General features: G+C 50.2%; 1 protein-coding gene across 1 annotated transcript in view; it reads right to left on the bottom strand.

Moving 5' to 3' along the window:
- Positions 1-25,203, bottom strand: part of KSR2 (kinase suppressor of ras 2) — a 272,198-nt gene that overhangs the window by 50,651 nt on the left and 196,344 nt on the right. Inside the window, exons 6-9 of the mRNA XM_054712551.1 lie at positions 20,264-20,333; positions 17,754-17,837; positions 4,528-4,593; positions 2,497-2,623 (exon numbers count right to left, since the gene is read on the bottom strand). Of these exons, the coding sequence (XP_054568526.1) occupies positions 2,497-2,623; positions 4,528-4,593; positions 17,754-17,837; positions 20,264-20,333 (347 nt within the window). The remainder of the gene's footprint in view (positions 1-2,496; positions 2,624-4,527; positions 4,594-17,753; positions 17,838-20,263; positions 20,334-25,203) is intronic.

Below are 25,203 nucleotides of genomic sequence, written 5' to 3'. Positions count from 1 at the left end.
CCTGCTGGCAGACAAGCAGAACAATGTCACAGTAATTGATCTATCGGACCCGTGTTTCTGTCCCATCTGACACCAAGAGGCTCATTCTGCCTATGAATCGAGAGAGGGGGGGTTTTGCGATGGCTCTGAGCTCCTTGTCCCCAAGATGTCACAAAGGAAAGGCTGGGTACAGGCATGCAGTTACTTCCCAGGGGCCTCATTGTGCAAGCCCCCTCGTCCCTTCCAGAGATGGGGATCCCCTCTCCTAGAGACCTACATCTTTCTCAAATAACAAAGAAAAGTGGACCCAGCATGAAATTTTGATTGGAAACCCAAGATGTAAGCTGATGATAATAGCTAGAATTTCCTGGACACTTACCATGTGCCAAGGAACTGCACTAAATTCTTTCAATGTTGATTATTTCATTCTTCCCCACAACAACTCTCTGAGGTTGCTTTTATTACCCACCATAGATGTTTTAAAACATGGCCACAAATTCCTCGGACTCTTCCCATCAACAGAATGGGGTCTACATCTCCTCCCCTTGAATCTGAGTAGGCTGTGACTGTTTCTATCAGCAGAATGCAACAGAATGGTCACTGCCAACCCTTGGCTAATGCAATCAATGCATGGACTCATATTGCCAGGCTATAAAAGCCCATGTATCTTCCACCCTGTTTCTGAAACAGCTGCCATGGGAGAAGCCTAACTATGCTGAGGCAGCCATATGGGAAGGAAGCCCAAGCCACAAGTAGGTCCACATGAGGGGCTCCTGTGGAGCTTCTACAGAGCCCAGGCTTTGACTCATCCCAACCTGGGCACCAGGCCTCTGAGTGAAGGAGCCTCTAGATCGGGGACTGGCGAACTTTTTCAGGTAACAAATCTATTGGGCTTTGTGAGCCATGTGGTCTCTGTTGGAACTGCTCAATTCTGCCATTGTAGCATGAAAACAGCCATAGACAATAAGAGTGTGGCTTGTTCCAACAAGGTGGTAACTGGATTTACCACACAGGTGGTAAACTGGATTTGGCCTGTAAGCCACAGTTGCCAAACCCTGTTCTAGATTATTCCAGCTCCCCACTGTGTAAGTTTTCCCAGTTGAGTCCCTGGACATTATGAAGCAGAGACAAACAATCCCCCCTGTACCACTTCTTAATACCTGCCCCACAGACTCCAGGAGCATAATTAAAGGGCTGTTGTTGTATACCACTAAGTTTGTGCAGCAGTGCATAACTGGAATGTACCCATTTTACAGACAAGAAAACGGAGGCTCCGAGAGATTCCATTACTTGCCCGAGTCTCACAGCTGGTAAATAGAGGAAGCTAAGGCTGGTTGCTAGGTTTGCCTGATTTTAGAGGCCAAGTCCTCAACTAATGAGATGATGCCGCATGGAATCGGATGGTGAATGACTGAAATCTACTAGTAAAAATGGTGGGTGATAGCAGGAGAGTAAAAGGACATGGGATGTGGTGGGGAGGCATGGAGAAGGAGGTCAGAGACAGAGGGAGGGACCATATTATGCACTGCCTTGCAGGGTGCAGTATTTGATTTGTTTTCTAAGTGCACTAGAAAGTTACCAGATGCTTTTTAAGCAGAGGTGACACAATTTAAATTATATTCATTAAGAAGCACTCTGGTTGCTGTGTGGAGAACAGACTGGGAAGGGGGCCATGTCCTCTGCAGCCTCATGCAGAGAAGTGAGACTGGGCCTCTCCAGCGAGAAGTCCCAGTGCTCTTCTGGGTCCTGAACACAGGTTGGTGACCTGCCACTCTCAGGCTGATCCACACTTTACCCACCTTCAGTACCATGCACGGAGGCGTTCTGGGGCTTGAGAAGCCACCTGTTGGCATGTACAACTTTTGCCTCCAACTGTGGGGCTGGAAGCATCCCTGGGATAACTTTGGTGGAGTCCAACCAGCAGACCAAACAAAGGGTGTGGAAATCACACTGAAAATTTCCAGGCCACATTGGAAAGAAAGATGCCTCGACAGGCCCACGTCTGAGAATCAGCAGGAAGTCGAGCAAAGTGGCTGTGGCTCGGAGATCAGAGCCCCAACACACACCCGTCCACCGTCTCCGGCAGGAGCTCAGAAATAGATCCCTGTCCCCTGATGGTTTGACTCAACAGATGTGTCAGAAAGCCCAGAACCATCTGCAATGCTAATCCCGCCAGATGGCGAAACATCTCACAGAGCAAAGAGTGCGGGTCTGGACCACTATGGAACCTGTCTCAAACTCTCCTGCTAATCCCTACTGACCCTCCTCCACACACTCATTCATTCTCATTTCCAAGTGCCGGCTCCCTCAGTTAGACAGGTTCCTGGCACACTCACTCCACTGATGGCTGGACGCCTGCCCTCCAAGCTTGACTCAACACCAACCACACAGAATTAGCAGTGCCCGGGTGCTGGGAGGCGAGGGCAGTGCTCCCGGGTGCCCACCGAGTCCTGCTCCGGACCCCTCCTCCCTCCTGCAGCGGGAGCTCCAGCCGGCCCAATAGAACCCCAGCCTCACCTTGTTGATTTTGTTGGTTTTGGGGAGCGTCTGACTGATGTGCAGGTCCGAATACCGGGGTGGCTTTCGCAGAGGGTTGTTGATGTCACACGGGACCGACTCTGTCCGGACTAGCCTTGCTGGATCCGTAGGGATAAAAGCAGCGATTTGGGAGTTTAAGTATTACTTGGGCTTCTATTCGAGGACAGCAGAGGCCCACCCCCAGGCTGGAAGGGATTCACTAAAAATGACCGCTGTCATGTCAGGGTAGTGGCATCGGGAGCTCTTCGTGGCCGTTGTTTTTACTGTCAATATGTGACTTGACCATGACAAATTACAATAATAAAACGGAAGCTAACTGTTTGTTTTCAATACCATAATTGTTTCACATTGCTGCTCATTTCAGAACTGAACTCCTGTGAAATACAAGAGGTTCCTGATTTCTCAGGGTCTGTAATCACTGGACAAGCTCATTATGGCCACCCATCCCTGCCCCGTCTGACCTTCATGTCAGGATCACCTTTCATTACTTGTCGGATTTCTCAGGCTTGAGCAGCCTGTCCCATGTCGAAACACATTTGTCCTAATCAAGGCCACTGGGGTCCCTGGAGGAAAGGCATGGCTTTCCAAGCCTCCATCTCTGCATCATCCTGAAGCTACACAGAGATCTGGGCACGGCTGATGCTAAATAAATACTCACTGCGCCAAACCACATCACCCAAGCCCTTCTCCCTGTTACCCCTCTGTTATTTCTACACGTACAGGGACCACCGGGAGGGACAAAAATGAGAAACTCAAATTCAAATTTGATGCTAATAAGTGTTACTTATTAGCTTTTTTTATTGCGGGGGCGGAGGGGGGGGGTATTAGTGGAAAAGTTAAAAGCTTTGGACTGACCCAGGGATTTAATTTCTCTGCTTAGCCTGAGCAGCCATCACCATAGAAACCGCCACTGTTTCCAACTTCCTACTAACGATGGGGTGGGGCAGCAAAAATCTGGTGAACTTCTGGAAAGCTCTGTTTGCTTCGCATGTACAAAGCGGGGCCCACGGCTGTGAAGGTGGGTGGGAGGGGGCCCTTCTTCAGATGTCAGCCCCTGAGAGCCGTCTCCCTCCAGCAGGCTGGGCTGGTCTCCTCGTGGGGGGCGGGAGCCAGAGGAACCAGCTACGGATGGGAATTCGGTGGGAGGCGATTTCCCCAACAAAGCTGACCACAACAGTTCAAGAACAGGAGAATTCAGGTTTAAAACAGCCTCACTGAGTGCGTACAGTTGTTCAAGGAGCAGATGGCTCTTAACTGGGATGTGGGTGGGAGGGAGGAGGGGCAGGGGGACAGGGGGACAGGGCACGAGAAGAGAGATCAAGACTTTCCCTTCACTTGCAATTTCCAAAGCAAAGATCATTGAAAACCAACGGCCTGCTGGCTTTGGGACATGTCTCAGCACTTTCGGCAGCTGTTTGCCGCCTCCTTCAGCTTTCCCTTGGGTTTGTTCCGGCAGATTCCCCTGAGCAGGCACTGACCAGGGCCAGGGGCTGGGAGGGGGCTCGCGAGAGGACGAGGAGGAGCTCAGCCCCCGCTTAGCAAGGCTCTACCCCCAGTTGGAGACTTAGCTTTATCCAACCTGTAGATGGGGGGTGGCAGGGAGGAGGCCAGCAAGAATTTTTAAACTTTGAATAAGTTGCTAACATTTTAAAATAAGCACAGAGCACATACAATGAGTTGGGCTTTTCTTTGGTGGGAAATGCTGCAGCATAGGTTCAGGAGCGGCTGGTGTGGCTAGTCTCCCTAGACAGCGCCGGGGCTCTCTCTCCACCTCGCACGGCCCCATCTGGCCAGCTTGTCTTTCTTACGGCACTTGCTTGGCCCTGGAAGGCATCTGAGTTGTAACTGCTGCTCCAGAGCAGCACTTCTCAACCTCAAAGCGCACAGGACTCAGCTGCAGATGCTGCTGAAATGCAGATTCTAATTCCGTGGGTCAGCAAGGGAGGCACCAAGCTCCCTGCTGATTCCAGCACTGCTGGTCCTTGGGCAGCAAGTGTTAAATACTTACCTCCTCGGTGGATGATGAGGAGATGACAGGGCGGGGCTTCTTTGGTGCATTTGTTGTGGCACTTTAACCTGAGAGAAAGAGAGAGAAGGATGGATGGATGCATAGATGCATGGATAAACAAAGTGATGGATGCATAGATGGATGGATGATGAATGGATGCATGGGTGCATAGATGCATAGATCATGGATAAATAGATTGATGGATGCATGAATGGATGCGCAGATGGGCAGATGATGAATGGATGAATGGGTAGATGGATGGATGCATGCATGCATGTATGATGCATGCACAGATGAACAGAAGGATGAATGAATGCATGGGTGGATGGGTATACAGAGCAAAAGCAGAGTGGACTTTTTGAACACCTTTGACAAACCAATATGGAGTCACTGTCAGCCGTGATAGTCATGTCAAGCACTATGTCAAGACTGAGGTAATGGGGTGTAATAGGAACAGGAACACCCAAAACCACAAGTCTGGACACTTGGGTAAAGGCTCCATCGGGACTCCGATATGAGTGGGATCTCCACCCCTCAGGGGCTATAAGAACTCAGAGCTTTGACCATTCAACACAGGTCACGCTGGGAGCATTGAGGGACTTCCACTCCAGAGGCTGTTTGCCGCCACTCCAGTCACCTGGCTTGAGACTACTGTGGACACTGCCAGTGACCAGAAGTTTCCCCTGGATGCTCACTCTGCTCGCTTCTACCACATAAGCTCCCCCTCTCTGAGTGTAGCCTGCATGTGACTCTACTGGCTTACTGGGGAGTTCTCCCCTACTAAACCTTTCGGGGATGCTCCCTTGCCACAACAGTGAGTGGACAGATGGGTAGATGGAGTGATGGGTGGGTAGATGGATCGATGAGTGTGTGGATGGGTGGATGGATGGGTAGATGGGTCAATGGGTGGGTGGATGGATAGATGGATTGGTGGGTGGATGAGTGAGTAGGTGGATCGATGAGTCTATGGATGGGTGGGTGGATGGATAGATGGATCGGTGGGTGGGTGAATGGGTGAGTGGATGAATCAATGAGTGTGTGGATGGGTGGATGGATGGGTAGATGGGTCAATGGGTGGGTAGATAGGTAGATGGATGGGTAGATGTATCGGTGGGTGGGTGAATGGGTGAGTGGATGAATCGATGAGTGTGTGGATGGGTGGATGGATGGGTAGATGGGTAGATAGGTAGATGGATGGGTAGATGGATCGGTGGGTGGGTGAATGGGTGAGTAGATGAATCTATGAGTGTGTGGATGGGTGGATGGATGGGTAGATGGGTCAATGGGTGGGTAGATAGGTGGATGGATGGGTAGATGGGTCAATGGGTGGGTAGATAGGTGGATGGATGGGTAGATGGGTCAATGGGTGGGTGGATGGATAGATGGATCGCTGGGTGGGTGAGTGAGTAGATGGATCAATGAGTGTGTGGATGGGTGGGTGGATGGATGAATGGATGCGCAGATGGGCAGATGATGAATGGATGCATGGGTAGATGGATGGATGGATGCATGCATGTATGATGCATGCACAGATGAACAGAAGGATGAATGAATGCATGGGTGGATGGGTATATAGAGCAAAAGCAGGATGGATGGATGCATGTATCCATTGGTGGGTGGGTGGATGGGTGAGCAGATGAACTGATGAGTGTGTGGATGGATGGGTAGATGGGTCAATGGGTGGGTAGATGGGTGGATGGATGGGTAGATGGATTGGTGGGTGGGTGGATGGATGGAATGCCCCCGTGGTTCAGAAAGCTCTGAGTACTATGGATACCAAATTGTAAGATGAGATGGGGTAGCTACTGAAAAGATATTATCATTGGCAGCCAAGAAATTAACTCCGGAGAGAGTCTGCTACCATACCATTCTCACGGGTCAGCCCTGGGTGGCCCAAGAGAGGGTATACACTTCAGCAGTGCCCACTTCATGCTATAAAGACATTTCCCCCTATCAGTCTGTATTTATCTTTGTCATCATCATCTTCCAATCCAAATAATCATCTACCATTTACTTGAAGACTCATTTGACAGCCATGGTACTACACATTTTACAGACATTATGCCACTGGATCCTTATAACAACCTTATGAAATAGGCATTATCATCATTCCATCTTACAGATGGAAAAACAGATGACCTGACTTGCCCTGGGAGAATACCTGCGTCAGTGGTGGCCTCTAATTTTTCTTAAAGGCTCTCGCTGTCGGAGACAGCCACCCAAGGCAGTGATGGGAGCTCTCCTTCACTGCCGGGAGGGTGGGGCATGCAGGTTCCACACAGAGAGGGGAGCTTATATGTGGTAGAAGCGAGCAGAGTGAGCATCCAGGGGAAAGTCCTGTCACTGGCAGCATCCACAGTGTCTCAAGCCAGGGGACTGCAGTGGCAGCAAACAGCCTGTGGAGTGAAGTCCCTCAGCCTCAGAGGCAGAGTTAGGCGTGGGAGCACAACCGCGGCTCATGCAGAACATCCAAAAGAACCGGCTCTGACGCTCAGGCTCTTCGCTTCCCATGGAGGTCCAGATGTCAGAATTAGTGCCTACACATCCAGGACCTGCTCATCAAGTCCGCAAGCTAGGAAACCACATAGACCCTGGAGGGCGGGGGGCACCGGGACCGAGGCCAAACTGTTGCACAATGCAGACACTATGTCCCACTTACGAAGAATCATATTTTTCCAGTGAAAAATATGCACGATTCCACCCAAATCAGATCCCAAAGGTTTGCCCTCTGAGGTTCTGATTCAGTAACTGAATGTGAATTTCCAGCAAGTGTATTCCAGAGTTTAAGAACCATCATGTAAGAGGGGCACATTCTCCTTCCCAGGTGAGAGATGTCTGGGAGCTTCTCTTACAGAATACACCATCTCCCCCACCCCCAAGGGGGGCGGGGTAAGGCCAGGTCGTATACAGATAAATCTGGTTTCAAATCCTTACACCACTACTTCCTGCTGTGACAACTTGGGCAAGTGGCTGATCAGCTCTGAGCCTCAGTTTCCTTACCTGTGAAGTGGGGACAATCACAGCACCTGCCTCACGGTGCTGCAGTGAGGACTAATCATATGACACAAATAAGGTGCTTGGGACAGATACTTGCAGCAGCAGGTCCTGTCCTTTTTACTAGGTGGTTACTGTCATCATTGCTAATTTGTACAGCCAGCCCCTAAGATCCTCCGCAGACAACCTTCTCTGGCTGGAAAGGTGGGCTGGCTGAAAAGCAGGAAGCCGGAAATAGCATGATGGGGAGCTGGGTGATGAATATCTCATTCTCCTCTCTCTTCGGTAGGACAACTCAGGGGTGTGTCAAGGTAGGGCTGGACCAAGTTGCCCATAACTGCCCTCTGAGGCACCTGTGCTGGCCGCTTTGCCTTCCCTCACTCCCCCACTCCCCTGCTGGTGTGGGCTGGGATCTTCTCTCCAATAAACCAACCATCTGCCCTTGAGTCCTTGTCTCAAAGTCTGTAGAAACATGGGAGGCCAACCAAGACATGATGATTATTACAAGAGGCAAAAATCAGAACACCAGAGTGGTCAGTCCCAGAGCCCTCACACCAGAACCAAGCCCTCTGACCACACTCCCGTGTGTCTCTTTAGCCCATAGTCCTTGATGGTGAATTTCCTTCCCAGGTGCTCTGTCCCACAAGGAGGAAAAGGGGGAGCTGGGGAGCACACAGCTGATGACCAGGGACAAACGTGTGCACCAGCTGGGCCCAGAGGAGCACCGTGACTTAGTGGGAACGGCTGACTGTGGTTCCAGACCTAAGCCTGACCTGAGGTTCTACCCTTGGCAGACCAAGGGGACATCGTCTGCTTCGCTGGGGCCCAGGGTCCTCATGCACAAACTGTGACGAGGGTCACACGAGAAAATGCCCAGGTAAGTGCCCACGCAGGCAGCCAACAGGCAGTGTTTCTGCTTTCAGAGCTGAAGCACACCGAGTGCCCTCAGGATGCCCACATCCAGCCGGGAAAATTGACTTAAAACTTTCATTGAAAATGGTTCGTTTTTTTGTTTTGTTTTGTTTTTTTAACTTTCAAGGCTAATAGAATAAGCTTCAGTTGTCCAGAAAAGTTGCTTACGCGGAACATCTCATTCCCCAAAGGAGCTGCAGGCTAAATGAGACATCCTCTCCGTCTGAAAATTAAATATGTGAATTTATCTGGAGGGCAGGATCTGGGTCTTCCTCATCTTTGTAGCTCCCGTTTCCACTGCCCGCCTCGGTGCCTGGTCTGGGGGCTGGTGCATAACACACTGGATCAGTATCAGAGAGATGGAGAGAGAGGAGGGAAGAACAAGGGAGGATCAACAGATGGAAACCGGGTCCAATGCTACCGATGTAGGAGCACTGATAGTCTCTGTCACAATTTGTGTTTGAAAAATGATATCTGTTTCTTATACTCATTTCCCTTGAAGATGGTGAAATGCAAAAATGTCCCTCTCTGCATCCCTTCTCCCCGCCCTCTCTCCTCCCCCACATGGCATTTCCTTCCTTGCTTTTTCTTGTGGGGATGGTGGAGAGCTCTCCTTCCCCTGTGGGCATGAAGAGGGGTCATGGGAAGGGAGGAAGGCGAGGTAAGCAAGGATGGGGCAGGAGACTGGATTTTCATTCTGAGAGCAAGGGGAACCAAGGAAGGATTTGTAAGCAGGAAGGTGGAAGCTGGATAAGCATTTTGGAAAGGCCCCTCTGGCAGGACCTTTACCAGCAAAGGGCACCAGGTTCCCCTCCTACCTTTCCTACCCCCTTTCCCTAGGTCACTGCGCTCAGCGCTCCTTCACACTTCCTGCAGAATCAGGAAACCAAATCAGGACCCCCTGTGCCTGGGGCTTTGTTTCACTGAATCGCCTGACCCAGCAGTTGTCTCAGTTTGGTTCCCCTACGGTCTCTTCTTTGAGCCAAATGCTTCCAGAAACATCTCCGTATGTTCTCAGTGGAGGATATCAAAACACCCCTTTCCTCACTGCTGACAACACAGTGGGGTTGAACTCTCTGGCCTTCAACTCGTACAAAGAAACCCCCAGTAACATAATGAGAATGGTGCTAGGAAGTGTGAATATATAAATCAGACCACAGGCCCCAGGGGCTGAATGAAAAATTATCAGGAACCCCCAGCACTGTTCTCTCCCTAAGAGGACACTGTACCCAAACTACAGGTTTATTCGCTGCTGGGGATGCCCCTCCAACCCTCTTCATCCCCCAACTTCCCGAGAGAGGAGAGAGTGGCCACAGGGTCGTCATGGCTCCCAGGACTTGGAGGTGTTTATCAGAACACGAAGACCCATTTGTCATCTTTCAATTCAAGAAAGGCTGATGGGAGAGAGTGGCAGGAGGGATGAGAAAAAGACAAATAGCTCCAGTCCAGGGTCAGGTCGAGATCAGAGTCTCACATTCCGTTTTGATTATTTTGTTCAAGGAGGAGCAGAGTGGGGGAGAATTTTTGCCGCCCTTCTGTGTGGCCAGCACTTAGCTCATGTGAGTGGTTAGGAGTCCAGGTTCTTGAATCAGAAGGATTGTATGTAAGTTTGAAGAGCAGATCCACTCACCATGGGAATTTGGGTCAGCTATTTAATCCTAAAGATCTCTGTTTCCTCAACTGTAAAATGGGGATAATAACAGACCTTATCTTCCATGGTTGTTGCAAGGATTAAATGAAATCATGTATGTTTTTAGCAAAATGTCTGGCACTTAGTAAGTCCTCAATATATAATATGATCATCACCATCATCACCACCACCATCACTAACATCACCACTACCACTATCATCATCACCATCACCATCATCATCACCACCACCATCATCACTACCACCACCATCACCATCATCATGACCATCATCATCACCACTACCACCATCACCATCATCACCACCATAATCATCACCACCACCATCACCATCATCACCACCATCATAATCACCACCACCATAATCACCACCATAATCATCACCACTACCACCATCACCATCATCACCACCACCATCACCATCATCACTATCACCATCACCACCACCACCACCATCACCACCACCACCATTATCACCACCACTACCATCATCATCATTACTACCATCACCATCACCACCACCACCATCATTATCACCACCACCACCATCATTATCACCACCACCACTACCATCATCATCATCACCACCATCATCATCATCACATTCAACCCCCACCTCAGCCCCCAGTAAAGTTATAATCATCCCTCACACAACTGTAATTAGTCCCACATTTTTGCTTATAATAGTAAAAATGCATATAAGGGACCATTAATTCCCACTCTGATTATGGCAAAAACTGAAGTGTTTCTATTAATGGAAAAGTGAATTCAGGCTTCAAGCTGGTGATCTCTGAAATACACGCTCATAATTATATCCTGCCAATGTCCTGCCTGTTGTACAAGTACCTGAAGCTTCCAGGAAATTCACAGCAGCTGCAACATCGGCGCTCATCATCACCCCAGCTTTTCAACAGCTGAGAAAATTAGTGCACCCAATGGCTCTAACCAACCATGGCCTACTTCACACTTTTATCTCCTCATCACAGACAAAACATTGTATTTGAAGCGAGAACACAGGCTAGGGGGATATACAGGGCACGAAGGGAACCAACAAACACATGAAATCCAAGTGAAAAGATCCATTAAGAGAGCAAAACTGGATAAAGGACTACATGGCTGACTTAAACAAAAATTAGTAAAACTGACAGCTTTCAGGAAGAGAAAGAAACACAAGCATGTCCAGCCAGGCTACTGCAGGCAGGGGGAGAGGGGGCTTGTAGAAAGTGCATTAAAGCCCCACTGGGACAAATGGAAAATCTAGTGCTGGTTAACTCGGGTTCCAAATGCCACTCTCTACCTTTCTAGGGAGATGCTTATGAAGTGCGCAGTGACCTTAGTGGGAACACATGAAATGTTTCCATTAGCATGGACCTGCCTCCAGAGAACCTGGGTCAGCTGGGACATGGGCCTTGAGTGCTCAACCCAGACAAATCAGAATGCTTGATTGCTATATAACCTGCTGATTATTTTAGAAATAGCACTTAGCCTAGCCAGTGCTGCTCAGTGGTTGAGTGTTGACTTATAAACCAGGAGGTCACAGTTTGATTCCTGGTCAGCACGCATGCCTGGGTTGCGGGCTTGATCCCCAGTGGGGGGTGCAGGAGGCAGCCGATCAATGATTCTCTCTCATCATTGATATTTCTCTCTCTCTCTCCCTTCCTCTATGAAAGCTATAAAAATATATATTTTAAAGCACAAGATCTTTAAAAAAAAAAAAAAGAAAAGAAAAGAAAGAAAGAAATAGCACTATAATGCTAGCACTCTGAAATGGAACAAAGCATACCCCAGTCCCAGGGGTTGGGAATGAGTGATTTACTACATAACCAGTGCTTGCCCACCAAGGGCAATTTTGCTGCCTTCCTCCCTCACCCCAGGAACATTATCAATGTCTGGAGACATTTTTGGTTGTCACAACTGAGGGTAGAGTTGGGGGGCTACTGGCATCTAGTGGGTGAAGGCCAGCAATTCTTTGAAACATCCACAAGAGATCCCTAGACAAAGAATTACCTGGCCCCAAATGGCAACGGTGCCCAGTTGAGAAACACAGATATAAACCCTTCAATTTGTCTCCTACGGTGACCGGTTCAGAAAATACCCAAAGAAAAACAGAGAACGAGAACTACAGAGAAGTAGGAAATAAGCTAGATTTTCCAGACCATTGACCTTGCTTCAACCCACAGAGGCGATATGGTTTTTGTTTCGTTGTTTATACTTTATCCTATATAATAAAGTAATATGCAAATTGACCGTCACTCCAACACACAAGATGGCCGCCCCCATGTGGTCAAAGATGGCCACCCCCATGTGGACACAAGATGGCCAGCAGGGGAGGGAAGTTGTGGGTGATCAGGCCAGCAAGGGAGGGCAGTTGGGAGGGACCAGGCCTGCAGGGGAGGGCAGTTAGGGGTGACCGGGCCAGCAGGGGAGGTCAGTTGGGAGCGATCAGGACTGAAGGGGAAGGCAGTTGGGGGGGACCAGGCCTGCAGGGGAGGGCAGTTGGGAGGGACAAGGCCTGCAGAGGAGGGCAGTTGGGGGGGGACCAGGCCTGCAGGGGAGGGCAGTTGGGGGCAACCAGGCCTGCAGGGGAGGGCAGTTGGGGGCAACCAGGCCAGCAGGGGAGGGCAGTTAAGGGCAATAGGGCCAGCAAGAGAGCAGTTAGGCATCAATCAGGCTGACAGGGGAGATGTTAGGTGATCAGGCTGGCAGGCAAAAGTGGTTAGGGGCAATCAGGCAGGCAGGCAGGCGAGCAATTGGGAGCCAGCAATCCTGGATTGTGAGAGGGATGTCCGACTGCCCTCGAGGGGTCCCAGACTGGAGAGGGTGCAGGCTGGGCTGAGGGATACCCTCCCGTGCACAAATTTCGTGCACCGGGCCTCTAGTATTAATAGAAAATCCATTTCTGCAATGAAGAAAATGCTGAACAACTTATTTAAAGATTCTGATTTGAAGGAATCCTCAAGTGATTAATGTGCCTGGGTTACTTACCAGTACATGTCTTATCACTTTGAATGAATGTATGCATGAGCCTCGTTTTCCATCAGAGAGGTTTAGAAACTTTTCCAGAGTCACCCAGAATCTGAACCCAGCTCTCTCTGGCTGCCAACTCTGGACTCTGATGCTGTCTTACTGAGTGAGGCTCCCTAGAAGCAGATCCTGAGATGGGTATTCCTACAAGTGATTTATGGAGGTTCTAGAAGACACCCCCTGCCTCCCATGCTCCAGCCCATGCAGAAAAAAAAGCACCTTGGTTCCAACTCTTTCTTTCTAGAGTACAGCTACCCAAGTCCCGTCTTGAAATGCAGATGAGAGGAGAGGTCCCAGGCCTCAGCTGCCCACAGAGGAAAGAGGCAGATAACATGATCAAGGCTGGGGAACCCATCAGCACCTTCTTGCAAAGGCGAACTTCAGCCAGCTGAACCCACATTATCAGACAATACTCAATTGTGCTGACATCCGACCACTTAGAATGGAACTCCACTCCGCGCTCATGAACCTATTTGATGAAAACGCCTCGATTTAGATAACTGCAAATTGCTTTCTGAGCATAATTTCCTATTAGTTCATTAATCTCTCTATTCAGAACGCCAACAAGAAAGCTGATGATAATTCCGGAGGAAGTGGGCGTGACACAGAAGCAGGAGGGAAGGGGGTGAGACACTCAGGAGTCTCCTGGCTTCCTGGGTGGAGGGGTACCCCAAAATTAATTCATAACATTAGTCACTGTATTCACTTTTGTTTATTAAGGTCTTATCATGGGCCAAGTAGTAGGCTGAGCATGTTACCTTATTTATCTCAGATTTTAAAAATAATAAAAATCTCATGAGTAAATGAACAAATGGTTCTGCTCATTTTTTCTAAGAAGCTGCCCCCCCACCCCAGTCTCGGTGCCACCTCTCTGAAATTCCACTGGTTACTGTCTTTATCGTGCACTTCTGTTTCACTGAAATTCATTTCTCAACAGCTGTGTCTCCCCTAAACTCCTGGACAGTGGGGTCTGTGTGATACCTGTCTCTGACCCTCATCCAACCCTTCTATCTTGCCCATAAGTGTGTCCAAAACTTCGCTACCTTTGAAAACAAATACCAATGACCTCCCATCCTCGCTGTTCTTAATGCAAAAGTGGCAGGGTTTTAGTCACAGAAGAACACATTCAAATTTCAACTGCGATACCTGTGATGTGGGCTCACCGCTCCAAACTGGAGAGAGCGCTCACCCTGCTGTAGTCACACAGGGACATGTCAGGATTCCCGAGCGTGCCAGACCTTGCAGCAGCGACACAGTCTGCTTCCCACCGAGGCAGGTTTCCTAAGGGCTCAGCAAACTGGTGCCCGTGGCACAGTGGAGCATGGCGTGGCTTGAATTCTGCCATGCTCACACCAGGCATCACTTTTGCAAAAGGTGAGTGAGGAGAAAGTTCTGTAATAAAACCTCGTAACTTGGGGGCAAGGACATGTCACTGACTCCTCCCAACAGTCCTGTGGTGGGTGCTCCTAGTGCGTCCACTTTACAGATAAGGAAACTAAGCTCCCAGATGGCAAGTGTCTTGCTCTGGCTCATACAGGGAGTTGGGCGATGGAGCTGGGACTCAAACTCGGTTCTGGCTGCTTCCAAAGTCTGTGCTTCTAGCAGCCAGCCCTCCCCCAGATCCTCATACTTCCCCCAGTACCCCCACCCCAACCCTTGGCAGGCTCTGAGCCTTTGCTCATTACTTCTTGAACAGAGGACAGAAGCATGGGCCGCCTCTGAGTTCTGCATCCAGTGCCGAAAATTAAACCGGCTCAGGAAGCCTCAGCCTCTCCGACTCCTGGCTGTGTCCCTGTCACCTAATTACCTGACTTCAAAGCCTCCACACCGCAGGTGCGAGGCTGTGAAAGCTGCCTTGTCCCCCACAGAACACGGTGTGACTGCGCACAGCCCGGGAGCAGCTGGTGTTCAGGGGAAATCAGACAGCCATCCGGTTGGACTCCAGGGCCTGGCCTTGTGCCTCTCGGAGTGGGAAAGACCAGGGGCCAAAATCTTCAGAGCTCACCTGAGAGCCTAGGTCTGTGGAGGGCCAAGGTGGGCATGCGGCCTCCCAACACAAATGCTTGGTAATTACTGTCCTGTCTGTCTTCCCTATGTCCATGGAGCTGAAGGCTCCTTAGGGGCTGGAACTAACTAATCCTTCCCACAAGGGACAGGAGCCTTCCCTTCATCACTCAGGTGAGACCTCCAGGCTGGCAGGAAGAGGGAGCCCTGGCCCCTGTGGCTAGCCCACCTCCATCACCAGGCAGGGCTGGGGGGTGGGGGCCTGGAGGAGCCCAAATGAGAGTTTGCAGCCTGGGACAGACAAGGCTACAGAGGAAGAATGTTTCCTGCCATCTTTTTTTTTTCCATACACACACACACAAACACACACACACACACACACAACACACACACACACACACTAGAGGCCCAATGCATGAAAATTCATGCACTGGAGGGGGGTCCCTCAGCCCGGCCTGCCCCCTCTCATAGTCCAGGAGCTCTCAAGGTCAGGAGGCGACACCCCATCACACCTCTGCTGCTGCTGCCACTGCCAGCAGTGCAAGCCTCGGCCGGCCCTGGTTACCTGAGTCTCGGGTGGCCCTGGGCAGCTGGGGGGCTGAGGGGACTGGGAGACTCTGAAGGCAGGTGCACGGAGTGGCCGTGCCCGCCTGCCACCCCGGTGGGGCTGAGGGGACTGGGTGCCACCATCTTGTGGCTGTGGGCGCCACCATCTTTGAGGGCGTGGCAGTCAATTAGCATACCCCCTCCTTACTGGCTGTGGGCACTGCCATCTTTGAGGGCAGGACAGTCAATTAGCATATTCCCTTCTTATGGCTGTGGGCGCCACCATCTTTGCGACAGTGTGAGGGTCAATTAGCATATTCCCTCTTTATTAGATAGATATACTCTTATTGATTTCAGAGAGGAAGGGAGAGGGAGAGAGATAGAAACATCAATGATGAGAGAGAATCATTGACTGGCTGCCTCCTGCACACCCCCTACTGGGGATCGAGCCTGCAACCCGGGCATGTGCCCTGACAGGGAATTGAACCCTGACTTCCTTATTCATAGGTCCACACTCAACCACTGAGCTATGCCAGTCAGGCAGTTTCCTGCCATCTTTTAATATAAGTGGCTCCCATCAGCAGTCAGATGTATATTCATTTGTAATTCTTTGATACAGTTGAATGTTATTGACTGTTTTACAGTCATTGGACCAGAGTGGGTATTTGATACACATTTACGGAAGGAGAGAGGGAGGCCAGGCAGAGAGGCATGTGTGACCTCTGACAGAAGCCTGAGCCTGCCACCGCACCAGGCTGTCCTTCAGTGCTGATTTCTTGAATGCTCACTGCCACATTAGGCAGGTATGATGATTATTCCTCTCATGCAAATGAAAATACTAGAAACAGAAATGGGGGGAATCACCTCCCCCCCCCCCCCACCCCCGCTCAGAGGAGAAACAATAAGGAGAAAAAGACTTCACAAAGTTTAACTCAGGAATTGGCAAACTACAGCCCAAGGTCACACAGCTAGAAAGTAAGAGAGCCAGAATGTAAGCCCATCTTAGTCTGACTCAAGAGCCCACATTGGGCACCATAGCTTTTCTACAGCTTCCCCACCTTTTGCCAGCCATGACCTGGAACGTATGTGTGGACGTGGGGTGGGGGGGAACTCGGGACCAACATGATGCCACAGAAAAGTTAGGTGCCAGGGTTTAAGTCCTGATTGCCACTTCCTGGCTGTGTGACTTCAGGCAGGAGATTTATCCTTGCCAAGACTCAGTTTTCACATCTGTAAAATGGGGAGAATCATCACACACACACACACACACACACACCCCACTGCCCCTGCTGAGAGGAGAAACAATAAAGGAGAAAAAGACTTCACAAAGTCTAACTCAAGGATTGGTAAACTACAGCCAAGGGGGCCCAAGCCAGCTGTCAGAATATTTATGCAAATAAAGTTTTATGGAAATATATAAATGTGTCATGCCAATTTGGATACTGTCTCTGACTGCTTTTGAGCTACATGGCAGAGCCGAGTAGTTGTAAAAGAGACACTATGGCCTAGACCAGTGGTCGGCAAACTGCGGCTCGCGAGCCACATTTGGCTTGCGAGCCACGGTTTGCCGCTCTGTTGACTAATGAGTTTGCCGACCACTGGGAAGGGGCTTAATCACAAGGAACAACAACAGCCTGTAATTATTGGAATCGAGAGTCTAGGTCAGTGGTCGGCAAACTCATTAGTCAACAGAACGGCAAACCGCGGCTCGCGAGCCGTATGTGGTTCGTGAGCCGCAGTTTGCCGACCACTGGCCTAGACGCAAAGCCTAGAATATTTACTATCTGATCAGCTCTGGAAAAAGTTTGCCAACCCTGACCTTCAATGCTATGGAGCTGCAGGTGCCCCCACACCTCAGCAGACAGCACTATGCATTTATTTCTAGCACCGCCCATCAGCTTGGGTTCTCTTTCAGAACTGCTTCCCTTGAGCCCTTCCCCAAATATACAGGTTCATTTAAGACTGATTTCCAAAAAACGGAGCAAGCAATTCAACTGAAAGTCAAGAAACCAAACTCCCATCAGCCATTTCAGGGTCCAAGGAAGCGCTGGCTGACACCAGGCACCGTGAAAAGATGCTTCCAGGTACAGCCACTTACTTGCAATTTTTACACTTGAGGCCAAAAAGCATCCCTTTCCCACAAACTGTGCACGTCTGAGACATCCAGTACTTGGTGGAAAACCTGTGGAAAAGCGACAGAAAATGGTCAAGGTTAGGGTGATGGCGACCCGACTGACCTGTCTCTATCAGGATGAACCCCTTAAAGGTAAGACCTCCAGGCTGGCACTTGATTGAAGTCCTGCTTCTTCCAACATGTGATTTAATCAACTTGCTTAAGCCCCTGGAGCCTCAGTTTCCTCATCTGTAAAGTGGGATAATAACAGTATCGACCTCATAGGTCATCTGGAGGATTAAACAAGGTCATGAATAATGTCAGGGCTTTCACACAGCACCTGACACATAGTGAGCCCTCAATTAATTGGGTTGTGATTGTATTACCTGATCATTCCTAAACAGTCAATCAGTCATTCAGCAAATGTTGCCTGATGTCCTACTATGTGCCAAGTTCAGTCTAGGGCAGAGTTATGGAAGGGGCTGGAACTGTCCTTGTAGCCTCCAAAGCAAGATGAGGCCTCCGGGAAGTCCTGCTAAGCCAGTGGTTGGCAAACTCATTAGTCAACAGAGCGGCAAACTGCGGCTCTTGAGCCGCATGTGGGTCGCGAGCCACAGCTTGCCGACCACTGTGCTAAGCCAGTCCCCATCAATGCTAGCCACATCACCTGGGAAGCTTCAAGAGGGGACCACGCCCCAACAAGCTGAATCCACCAACTACAGGAGAGTCCCCTAAAAGGAAAGCCTTTCAGAACCTCAGCTCCTCTCCCTCCCCAACCACCACCACTTGCTGCAACCAAGGCAGTTTGGAGGCCTCTGATATACAGCGGTGAACCAGCAGGAATGGAGGTGCATCCCTCCATTTCCAGCCCATTGGGGCCAGGGTACTTTCTTCTCCAAGAGATAGCAGGCACTGAGCCAGCGAGTGGAACTGAGCCAAGAACATGGCCAATCCAGGGCGGAGAACTGAGTCAGGGGGTGTTGCTTAGCCAGGGGTGAGGCCAATACAGGGGTGGAGCTGAGCCTAGGGGCAGTGCAGAGGAAAGAAACAAAAAATAGGCCCCTCCTTGATGCCTTTCTCTCTGCATCTCACTGCCTGACCATTGATGTGTCTATCACGTTTCTCACCACTTCCTCCACCACTTTCTCATTTGAGACTTAACAAGTGTCCTGTCAACATATTTCTTTCAAGAACTGTTGATGAGATGCCTTTCCGGGACAGCATGCTCATGCCGCCTCACCCAGCTATGGTGATGCGTCTGCCCTCCACACCCATAGCCCTAATCTCTCCCTCCTGTCCTGGTCTGTTAGCTGTCTAACCCTCCACCAGACCATGAGATCCTCAAGGGCGCAGGTCTACATCTCTCTCAGTGCTGCAGCCATGGCACAGAAATTCTCTACAAATACGAGTGGAAAGAATCCATGAATGAGTGAACCAGTCCCTCAGCCCATTCACGGAGGCCTTGGTGCAAAGAAACCTCTCAGCAGCAGTGTTCAAAGAACACAAAGTGCTGAGGTCAGCTAGCCTGTAGATCCATCACTGAATCGTCCAGGGCCTCAGCTTTCCAATCTGTCAAATGGACATGACCACACTTTTGCCATTTACCCCACTGTGTTTTTGAGGAGACTGTGAGGATAACGAGCTAACCTGTGGAAAGTAAAGAACTTCTTATAAGGGATGACTGGTAGTTACAAATCTCCCTCTGTGTTCCTGCAGAGGTGGCCCCATGTACTCAACACGGCTGGAGCTCTGTACTGACTGACACCTCAGAAGAAGTGACCATCCATTCTGAGTGGGGAGACCCAAAATTAGGATGTAAAGCATTCATTTTGACAAGGATTCCAGTTATTAAGTGGTTATTATATGCCAGGAACTTTGCTTAGCACTTTAATATATTATCTCATTTAATCCTCACAACCAACCTGTGGGTAGGCAGAATTATCTGAGGAGAAAATTGAGCCTCAGAGAGGTTACGTAACTTCCTCAAGGCTGCAAAGCTTGCCCTAGCTGGTTTGGCTCAGTGGATAGAGCGTCGGCCTGTGGACTCAAGGGTCCCAGGTTCGATTCCGGTCAAGGGCATGTACCTTGGTTGCGGGCACATCCCCAGTAGGGGGTGTGTAGGAGGCAGCTGATCAATGTTTCTCTCTCATCGATGTTTCTAACTCTCTATCCCTCTTCCTTCCTCTCTGTAAAAAATCAATAAAAAATATATTAAAAAAAAAATAAGGCTGCAAAGCTTTACTATCTGGGATTGGAGCACAGGTCAGTCAAACTCCAAAGCCCTGGCTTTAAACCATTATGTGCTAATTTTATAAGGGCCGGGTTAATAAGACGCAGACATCTCAGTCCCTGGCCATCACGCTGAGGTTTAGCCTGGCCCATGAGAGAGCAGCATGGTGACATAGCAGCTGGAGTGACATGTGCCCAGCCTCTCCCCACCACAGGGGCCACAGTGCCCAGCCTTCACCATGCTGGGAGGTAGGAATCCAGCCTACCTGTGCTTGATGGAGTTGCTAAGGTCTCTGCGAGAGATCTGCGGGGACCAGCGCGGTACTGACAGTGTGTCTGTGGGGAGAGAAGAGAGGAGGAGAGCCTGTTACACAGAGGGTCGGAGGCTGGCGTGGGCCCATTACATAGAGGATTAGAGGCTGGTGTGAGCTCCAGTCAAACCCAGTAAGAGGGAGGCTCGCCCCTCAGGAAGGACAATGACCACATCACTTGTTAAACCAAAGCCAAGCAGAACACTCGTGTAGCTTGTTTATCTCAACCCACGCAAGGTCCCCCTGGGCAGGGCAGCCAGAGAGTGCCTTGAAGGAAGCCAGTGTGTAAACAATAAGATTAAGCATCACTTCCATCTACAGAGTGCTTAGTGTGTATGGGTGTATGTGCTGGGTGTATGCTGACACGTGCCTCAGTTCAGTACATCGTGAAACAATCCCAAAGATAGGGGTTGTTAGCATCCCCACCTTGAAGGTGAGGAAGCTGAGGCCTGGGGAGAGGAAGTCAGTTGTGCACGGTCATACACCTCAGAAGCAGCACAGTCACTGTGAATCCAGGCTTGAGGGGCTCTAGAGCATGTGCTCTTGCAGGCAAAGTTCTAAAGCCGTAGATTCCAAATGCCAGTCACGCAAGTACCACCTTCCTAATTTTGGTCATGACCCTGTACAACCCATAGAATTATTTGTTTCCTATTTTAAGTTGACTCTTTTGTTTGTTTAAATACATTTATTTTAAAATCAAACTCTATATGAAAAACTAGTATAACTTTCTATATGTTATAGGTAACTATCCTATATAATCCTATATAAGAAAGAGGTAATATGCAAATTGGCCATCACTCCAACACACAAGATGGCCACCCCCATGTGGTCAAAGATGGCCGCCCCCATGTGGACACAAGATGTCCGCCACAAGATGGCCGGCAGGGGTAGACAGTTGGAGGCGACCAGGCCTGCAGGGTGGACAGTTGGGGGGATGACACAGGCCTGCAGGGGGTGGACCAGGCCTGAAAGGGAGAGCAGTTGTGAGTGATCAGGCCTGCAGGGGAGGGCAGTTGGAGGGAACCAGGCCTGCAGGGGAGGGCAGTTGGGGGAGACCAGGCCTGCAGGGAAGGGCAGTTAGGGAGCAACCAGGCCGGCAGGGGAGGGAAGTTAGGGGTGACCAGGCCAGCAGGGGAGGGCAGTTAGGGGGCAACCAGGCTGGCAGGGAAGGACAGTTAGGGGTGACCAGGCTTGTAGTGGAGGACAGTTGGGGGTGACCAGGCCGGCAAGGGAGGGCAGTTTGGGGTGACCAGGCCAACATGGGAGGGCAGTTAGGGGCAATCGGGCTGGCAGGGAGCAGTTAGGCGTTGATCAGGCTGGCAGGGGAGTGGTTAGGGGGTGATCAGGCTGGCAGGCAGAAGTGGTTAGGGGCAATCAGGCAGGTAGGCAGGCAAGCAGTTGGGAGCCAGCAGTCCTAGATTGTGAGAGGGATGTCCAACTGCCCATTTAGGCCCAATCCCACCTAAATGGGCAGCTGGACTTCCCTTGAGGGGTCCCAGATTGGAAAGGGTGCAGGCTGGACTGAGGGACACCCTCCCCCAGTGCATGAATTTTGTGCACCGGGCCTCTAGTTTAAAATATGTCCAACCATGAACCATCTAAACTCATTCTAGAATAAAGGGATGGACTGATGAACAGGTGGATAGGTGGATAGATGGATAGGTCTATGGACTGGTTGGTGGGTGTGTGGATGGATGGATGGATGGATGGATGGATGGATGGATGGATGGATGAATGGATGAACATGTGGGTAGGTGAATGGTTGAATAGGTGAATGGATGAACAGATGAGTGGATAGATGGGTAGATGGTAAAATGCTAGGAGGGTGAGTGGGAATGTGGATGGATAGATAGGTAGATGGACTGGTAGGTGGGTGGGTGGGTGAATGGATAGATAGATGAATGAATGGTTGGAGAGGTGGGTGGCTGAACAGATGATAGGCAAGATGGGCAGATGGGTAGGTAGGTGGATTAAGTGATAGGTGAGTGAGTGGATGGGTGGATGGATGGATAGGTAAATGGATTGGTAGGTAGGTAGGTGGGTGAGTGGGTGGGTGGAGGGTGGGATGGATGGATGGATGGATGGATGGATGAATGTTTGGATAGGTAGGTGGATGAATGGTTGGATAGGTAGGTGGATAGAAAGATGACTGGATAGATGGACAAATGGGTAGATGGGTGAATGAATTGCTAGGTGGGTGGGTGGATGGATGGGTGGGAATGAGGGGGAAACAATACATCACGCAGACTTCAGACTGGATTCCTGTCCCCATCTGGTCTTTTCTTTTTTATCTTAGACTAAATCCCAGTGACCTCCACTGACTGAGTTCTGGGACTTTTTCTGCAGACTGAGCACCAGCCCCCACCTTCCCTCCACTTCCCGGCTCCTCACAGACCTTGAAGGCGCTGAGAGGTGTGAAACAACAGCAGAAATGAACTAGTGCTGCCTGTGAAAGCTCCACCAGCCAGGGAGAGGAGAAGCCAGAGGCTGATCCGCACGCCAGCTCTCATTTCTCAGGCGAGATGAACTGGGCCAGCTCCCTATTTTCCGAGCTGCAAATGCATGCCTCATTTTTCACAGCAATTGTAATGGAGTTGTGTGCTCATGGGGGAGCCAGGCTTGTCTGAACCGATCAGGGAGCATTTAACCCCCAGCCCATTCAAACCCTCTCTTCGGTCTCCTGACACTGGCGGAGCCATCTGAAAGCTGTTTCCAGAAACCCCAGTTCTGCCCTGGGACCCTTCCTCAGAGAGCTAATGATTCTCCAAGCCCCAAAGGGCAGAGAAAACACAAGAGGGACGCAGCCTGATAGATCACTCACTCAGAATCATTGCCAGTGGAATCCCCTCTAGTTTAACTAAAAACTAAATGTCACCCCTTTTGTAAGCCCATTTTACTACTTGTTTCAGTTTCCGAGAAAAAAAAAAAAAAAAGAAAAACATTTGAGAGAGAGAGAAAGAGAGGGAGGGAGAGAGGGAGGGAGGGAGGGAGGAAGGGAGGGAACGCACACGCTTTCTTCCCATTCCCATCTCCTTTGGGGACTGAAGTGAGATTTGAGAGGAAGGATTCTACCTGCTAATTCCTTAAAATGTTTTCTCCAGGACCAGGATGGGCGAAGGGGTGAAGTTGTGCTGGAGAGGAGGGTTAGCTCAGATACACCGCCTCCTCATGGGGAATCCACAAAACTGGGAGTGCCACATGGGAGCTCCATCTCCTGGAGCATCAGTAGGGGCTGTCACGAAAGGTGTGCTGAGAAGGATTTTGAGGCTCACTAGGAAAGAGCACAGAGATTGACTAGCAATGCCTGCCAGGGTGAAGAATAGGGTCATACCTACAAGTCTGCATATATTTACCTCTCTGGCAAGGACAGAGACCACATCTTTGTCTCTGCCTCAATGCCTCAGAGCATAGGGCAAAATAAGTATTTAAAACATGTTTGTTGAATCTAAGATTATCCTATATAATAAAGAGGTAATATGCAAATTGACCCTGACGCCCTCATGTCACAAGATGGCCGCCCCCACATTTTCACAAGATGGCCAGCGGGGGAGGGCAGTTGGGGGGGGACCAGGCCTGCAGGGGAGGGCAGTTGGGGGCAACCAGGTCTGCAGGGGAGGAGAGTTGGGGGTGATCGGGCCGGGAAGGGAGCAGTTAGGTGTCAATCATGCTGGCAGGGGAGCAGTTAGGTGTCAATCAGGCCAGCAGGGGAGCGGTTAGGGGCTATCAGGCTGGTAGGCAGAATGGTTAGGGGCAATCAGGCAGCCAGGCAGGCGAATGGTTAGGAGCCAGCAGTCCCGGATTGTGAGAGGGTTGTCCGGCAGTCGGACATCCCCCAAAGGGTCCCAGATTAGAGAGGGTGCAGGCCGGGCTGAGGGACATCTCAGTTATAATATAAACACTGAGTGTACTGGTCACTCACTATGTGTTACCCATTGAAGTTTCTACCTGGAAGCTGTGCCTTGTTGCACTCAGGGTTCTCATTATTCCCGCTGTACAAAGGAAGACACAGGAGCTCAGATAGGTGCAGGGACTTGCTGAAGGTCACACAGCCAGGCACTAGCAGCTCCTCAAGCTGTAACTCTGCAACTGTTCACAAGTCCTCCAAAAGCCCGTACACCAGTGTTCTCAACTAGGGGCACTTAGGGCCCCCAAGGGACATTGGGCAATGAATGGAGGCATTTTTGGTTGTCATGCTAGGGTGGGGAGGATGCTACCCGTATCTAACAGTCAGAGGCAAGGGATGCTGCTCAGCATCCTACAGTGCATAGGACAGCCCCCCCGCCCCAGCACAGAACTAACCAGCCCCCAAAGTCAATGGCGCCAAGGATGAGAATCCCAGATTCAGACGTTTTTACTTCTCCGGGCATCTCTCTACCCCATCAGCCCCCAAAAGATCCGGATGGTGTTCCTGAGGCTCAAGTCAGCAGACAGCAAGTCCTCTTGTATGATAAGCTCATCTCACTGTTCCACTCATAGTCTAATTATCCTGTTATTCTCAATTACAGCGCCGTCTCGAAAAAGCAGAAGTAATTAAGTTTAGTCGTTTGGTTTCATTCCCCCAATATCTGGTTGAAGGATGAACTCTGTCCATTACATTACGAGCTGCAGCAGCATTCTTCTCAGGCTCTAATAACCTGCTCACAGCGTCACATGAGGAGTGAAGAGCTGAACTCTGAGACCCTCCCTTTCCTTGCTGCGTTTGGATTTCATTACACTTGCCAATGCAAGCCTTAAAGCAAAGGGAAACAGTTTGAAGGGAAGGGGGGTGGAATTCTATGAAAATCGAGGCCTTATCATAACAGAGAAGGCAAACAGCATTTACAGCAATTAAACTGATACAGACACTTCTGCTTAACAATCAAACCGCCTATTAAGAAGTCTCCATAGCTGAACAA

The sequence above is a fragment of the Eptesicus fuscus genome, chromosome 23, assembly GCF_027574615.1.
Source record: "Eptesicus fuscus isolate TK198812 chromosome 23, DD_ASM_mEF_20220401, whole genome shotgun sequence".
Lineage (NCBI taxonomy): Eukaryota > Metazoa > Chordata > Mammalia > Chiroptera > Vespertilionidae > Eptesicus > Eptesicus fuscus.
This window is presented reverse-complemented; position numbering and strand designations above follow the sequence as displayed.